General features: G+C 38.0%; 1 protein-coding gene across 1 annotated transcript in view; it reads left to right on the plus strand.

Annotated features, from left to right (window-relative positions):
• The window catches only part of LOC136257428 (dynein axonemal heavy chain 5-like), a 59,542-nt gene extending 54,024 nt beyond the window's left edge, over positions 1-5,518 (plus strand). The window contains exons 75-88 of the mRNA XM_066050629.1: positions 4-189; positions 294-430; positions 479-722; positions 834-920; positions 1,424-1,618; positions 2,375-2,563; positions 2,864-2,974; positions 3,156-3,398; positions 3,731-4,111; positions 4,196-4,312; positions 4,509-4,673; positions 4,725-4,844; positions 4,903-4,989; positions 5,043-5,518. Of these exons, the coding sequence (XP_065906701.1) occupies positions 4-189; positions 294-430; positions 479-722; positions 834-920; positions 1,424-1,618; positions 2,375-2,563; positions 2,864-2,974; positions 3,156-3,398; positions 3,731-4,111; positions 4,196-4,312; positions 4,509-4,673; positions 4,725-4,844; positions 4,903-4,989; positions 5,043-5,381 (2,601 nt within the window). The 3' untranslated portion in view covers positions 5,382-5,518. The remainder of the gene's footprint in view (positions 1-3; positions 190-293; positions 431-478; positions 723-833; positions 921-1,423; positions 1,619-2,374; positions 2,564-2,863; positions 2,975-3,155; positions 3,399-3,730; positions 4,112-4,195; positions 4,313-4,508; positions 4,674-4,724; positions 4,845-4,902; positions 4,990-5,042) is intronic.
• Positions 5,519-6,000: the final 482 nt, after the last annotated feature.

A 6,000-nucleotide genomic window follows, 5' to 3' on the forward strand; every position in this document is an offset into this window, starting at 1 on the left:
TAGCTGGAAGCTATTGAGGGAAGGGTTTTTAAGAATGAGCGAGAGTTCTTGATATCGCCATTCCCTGGCTCCAAGTATGCCATTCGGGGTCTGGCACAGCAGCAGAGTATCCCAGACACCACACCAGTGTATAACTTTGGTAAACGTCCATTTGACTGGATGACTGAAGAACAATGGCAAAGCCTATTGGTAAGGCAATAGTTTTAATGCAAGTGCTGTGTGCATGTGTGCGTGTGTGTGTCCATGTGTGTGTGTGCGTGTCCATGTGTGTTACTTCTGTACCCTTGGCTTAGATGTTGGCGTCTCATTTTTCATGGATTCATGACTTGTTGGATAAAATTAATAAAGATAATAAGGAAACATTTTGGAGAACCCTTGGAGAAGGGCTGGCACCTGAAACTCTCTCCATCATAGATTCCCTCAGTGACAAGTATGTATCAATATTTGGCCAGTATATTTACTACTACATATTACATAGGTTAACAGCCTTGCAGAAACTACTGATATTAAGAGCTTTACGTCCAGAAAGAGCCACCCAGTCATCCATGCTATTTATCACCAACGTCTTGGGAAGAAGAAAGAAAAAGTTTACCTATAACACACTAGTTGATTTCAATGCTGTGTTCAAGATTAGCAGAGTGTATTCTCCTATTCTGTTGTTATTTAAAGATGATCCTGACATTGTGGTTCCGATAGTATATCAAGCTGCAGCCAGAAAACATGTCAGTACTATGTACTACCTCAAAATTATGCTGTACTTTGTGATTTTCTATGAGCTTTGTAGTGATTTAGTTGCTGTCACAAGTGATCATACAGTATGTCACTTCCTGTAGGTACATCTTGAGGTGTTGTACTTGACTGATTCTGGCTCCCTGGAACTGAACATGGCTATATCAGCTGTGCAGAATGCAGTGAAGCAGGTAACAACTTCCTTCTGCTCAGTGATACCTGTGTAGTAGTGTGTGTCTTTTACCAGTGAAAGCGGACACTTTATAGCAACTATAGCTTACGTAATTTATTGTAAGAGGTCAGGATTAACAGTCAAATTTGCAAGCTAACGGTTCATGCATGTGAGCACTGTATGTATTATTCAGGAGTTCCTACTTGTCTGTTTGTGCTGTAGACCCTAGTATATACTAACTCAATAAACTAGTGTATAGTCATATCCTGTGTGTAATGGATATATCCTCCACTTAATGGTCACCATTAACACATTATAAAAGTGTTCCAAACAGATGTTTAAATTACAAACAATTTTTTAGCATACTGAACAGGTGGCATAACTCTTTGAGGTATTTCAAATCATTTTCTATTTTTGTATATTTAAATCCGCACAAAATATTGATTTACCGTGCATTACCAATTATAAAGGCATCATTACCCAAATTGTACATTATAACTCACATGGTTGCCATACATACAGGAGTACTGGTTATTGCTCCACAATGTGTCCTACTGTGTCCCATTATTGGAGGAGCTACCGTTCTTATTAATGACCGCCAGTGGCAAACTGTTGGAGGAAACAACATTCAGGTTATGGATATCATCACCTGCTGACAAATGCCTGCCCACCCGACTTCTACACTGTTGCACTAAAATTGTCATTGACTCCCCAATGGTGAGTGTATACAGACATTATTACCTCTTCACAAATTACATGCAAACCTTTTCGTTGTGGATAGCAAATTTTTTTTCTTTCAGTTATTTGCACTTTCCTATTCCAAGAATTTATTACTGACAAATGAATATAATTGTAATAGAACATATTAAAAATTATACATTCATCTTTAACTGGATGAAAGCCTTATTTCCTTAACTAGTTGTTGTTTTCCACTATAAATACACAGGCTTGTTTACCTACAGTGGCGATTGGTTACGGTTTACATTTCTGTTGGTCAAATATGGCAATTTGTTGTTGAATGAAGTTAAGTTTGGTACCACCTGAAACTATAATCAATTAACCAGAAATCTGATAATTAATTGACTTTCAAATACATCCACCCGATCAGAACTATAGTCAAGGTAGTGAGTTTATTTGGTCCCTGAGAACTATGCTTCTAAGAATTTAAGTACATGTATAACTTTCACATTGTGAAATTCATACTTTCACGTACCATTAACCTTCACACTATTTGACTGATGATCCTTAAATGTCAACTGCAAGAGTTTTATACAAATTATTGTATTGTACTTAGCATACCGTCACCTATGAAAAGACTTTTTGTCTGTGTAAATGCCCAATTCATGAAATAGATGTTTTTCCATTGCTAGCTATGTAATGTTTTATTTATATACATGATTATATACTTACAGTTGTATACAGTATGTACAGTTTTGTAAACTATGTACGTATTTTTTCTGCTTCCCTTCACAGTCAATCCACATGAGTGTGATGCACAGTTTGAACTGTATTACAATGGATGTGTTGAGGTCTAGTAACAGAGTGGAGTGGCTACCACTACTACACAGTCTTGCTATGATGCATGCTTCATTACGACTACGTGGACAAGTGTGTCCTTACTCCTGGAACAACAACTATCAATGGAACTATAATCATTTTATGGTGTGTGTGTGTGTGTGTGTGTGTGTGTGTGTGTGTGTGTGTGTGTGTGTGTGTGTGTGTGTGTGTGTGTGTGTGTGTGTACACATTGTGTACCCATGTCTCACATAATGGGTGAGAGACTAAGAATGCCCAAATCTTTGCCAGTAAGGTATGGTACAGCCTGCTGCAGATTCTGCACTGATTCCTAGCATCTGAGTTGTGTACAGGTGTCCCAGTGTTTATAACTGCTTTGCTTTTGACTTTGTGTATGCATACAAGTGTGTGCATGTGTATATACATTATTGATGTATTCCATTACAGGATGCTATACAATTTGCTGGTAAAGACTTCTCAGGGGTAGACATCATGGTACCACATGGTGGATCAGCCCGGCTACCCTCATGGGCTGGAATTAGAAATATGATCACTCAGGTACTATATAATTACTGAAATATTTCTACTAATTACCCAAATACTTGTGACCAAATTTTTAACACAAAGATTCATATGAATCCCACAAGCTGTGTAGCTGTTCTATGCATTCCTGACCATACAGATGGAGCTATAGATCACTTATATGCAGACACAGTGTTTCATCATGTGTTGTCTGCAGGTTTGGTATGGTGGTAAAGTGGTTAATGAAGATGATACAATCTTGTTGACGGCCATTACAGAGCAATGGGTGTATCCAATCATGAGCCGCAAGGACATAGATGTTGTTCGTGGCAGATACCACATGCCATTGATATTCCTGGCACCACACACTCGTCTGTCCACTCTTGTACAAGCAGTGGAATCAATGAGTCCTCCTTTAGTGTTAACTGCTGAAATGTTGGGAATGTTTTACACTTCAAAGGTTTGTTGTATTATAAGAAATCCTTTTTGTTTATGTGTATATTAGTACATCTTTTCCAAGTAGTTTAGATCATGCAGTTGTAAAACACTGATAACTTTCATTTAAATCACCTAATGTTTTCACTTTTTGCTTGGACTATGATGCAATGTGTGTATTTGGGTACTTGTGTGTTTATACAAGGCTGAGTCTGATGCAATACTTTGGGATGTTATTAGTGCCAATGCACTCATACCAACCATGTGCACAGAGCATGCATACAGCATGTGTGTATTATGGCTATAGTATGCATTTGTATTGTACATATAGGCTAAGGATGGAATGTATTTTTATAGATGAAACTGGGCAATGAAGACTTGTTGTTTTCCAAGTTGACTACATTATTCCTGTTGCATACGAAATCTACTTCGCCATCTTCTACTGGGTTTAGTTTACAAGCTGTTCCTGTGGAGTACCTAAGTCAGGCTAGTGGCTCATCAATATCACCTCTACCCAATAAAGTGTCGCAGTTTGCACAGATGCAGACATCAGCAAAATCAGAGCGGACAACTCCCACGGGGCACCCAACCTCCTCACCTCTACCCTCGTTAAACCCTACTAGCTCTCAAATCACATCATCGACCACAAGTATTAGTGTTGCTAGAACTACCAATGAGATTCCCCTCTCATACACTATTGAAAAACTACTAGAGAAATTGCCAGCTGGATGGAAGAAGGTACCTATATACATTTGAAAAGTTTGGTGCAATGAGCATTCAGTTTCTATATGAGCATTGACAACATTGCATGGTTTATTTTAGGAACACTTGAGTGACAAGTTAAAGAAACTTGGTCCCACTACCCCATTTGGTATCTTCATGGCCAGTGAGACATCTCAGATGATGGAGTGTCTAAGACACATCAGATCTTCACTACAGGTAGCTAGCCACAACTCTATTACTGTTTCACATTATCCTGTTAAAGTTCACTCAATTTGATCACCCAAAGCCATTGCAATTTTACACAGACAGGAAATTGTTAAAATATTTACACTTTGCAACAAGGGAATTCTAGAATCCTCTTGAAACAAAACTAATTTTATGTGGTACCTATTTTTACTTTTTACCTTTGTAGGAGTTACAGAGACTATTGATGGATGACTGTCTTGGTGATCAAACCACTCCAGAATTGCTCGAGACAGCTCAAAAGCTGACACTTCAGATGGTGCCTGGTCATTGGGTGACAGCAGTAGGACCATCAGCTCCACCAGAAAACTACCCTCTCCACCTCTGGATTAAAGTACACTACCCATAGCATGCTGGATTTTTAACCTACCATGTTTTCTTATAGACCATAATACAAAGGTATTACTTCATTGAAAAAGTACTGAATTTGGGTAGGGAGAAGCTACCCACATACTGGCTAGGAGCTTTCTTCAATCCACTAGTGCTATTATCTATCTTAAAACAAGTGCGTACAATTTTGTGTATATTGTTGTAATTTTTCTAGCTTCAATATTCGCCGTTAGGATGCAATGTCAAGGAATGTTCAAAAAACAGGCAACTTGGAGCCTTATACATTAAAAGTTGACTTTACTAACAGAGAAAAAGAACACGTAAGTCTTTACAGAGATAAGCTTTTAATGTTTATAATTTTTTACCACATTAGATTCGAGATCCTCCAGCTGAAGGCATTTTTGCATATGGATTATTCATGTGGGGATGTGAATGGGAGAAGAATGCTTCATTAGAACTTCACGATTCCCCACCTAAGCCCCCAATACCTTCACCCTTACCACTAACACATATAACAGCTGTGCCAATATCAGAAGCACCTTCAACCAGCCCTGGAGACCAACCTAAAGGACCGTATCTCTTCTTGTGTCCATGTTATGGTAGTATAAGAGAGAAAGGTCAAATTCTGATGCATGTCACAATCAATAGTATTGAGATAGCATCCAACAGATGGGCGATGCGTGGACTATTCTGTACAATGAGACCATTTTAACCTCCTTCATGTACGGCAACCCCCTCACTTACTATAATGATTTTTATACAGAACATATAATACTATACCGTAACCACTGATATGTCTATACAATAAATATTTTTAATGCTACACATTAAAACTTTTTACTGAGTGCATTGAGTGTATTGTAGTGATCAGTATGTGTGTTTTTGTGACCTGAATATTCAGCCAGGTCCCTTTTTGTTAAGCAATACATACAATTGCAATGAAAGGTCTTACTTATCTCTTTGGTTAATACTTATATCCTGTTTAGAATATACAAACGATCTTGCATTACGTACCATGTAAATATATAACAGTTTTTGGAAAACTGATGTACAGGTAATGAACAAATCACTTTACTGGCAATAGCTGAAATCTTTATTGTTTTTGCAAAATATAAATTTAGGTCTCAGACGCTGAACCAAGAAATTATATGAATTCTTTTAAAGTGTTTAATCAAGGGAAATATTTGTCTTGCAAGCACATATAGTGTGGCATGATGCTGGCCGCCTTTTTTCAATCATTCAACAATGCCAGGCAGGAGTCAGTGCAAGAAGATTGTCCAAAATCAATACCAGCCCCACAGGAGGCTATACCATGCATCAATGAAGCAACC

The sequence above is a fragment of the Dysidea avara genome, chromosome 6, assembly GCF_963678975.1.
Source record: "Dysidea avara chromosome 6, odDysAvar1.4, whole genome shotgun sequence".
Lineage (NCBI taxonomy): Eukaryota > Metazoa > Porifera > Demospongiae > Dictyoceratida > Dysideidae > Dysidea > Dysidea avara.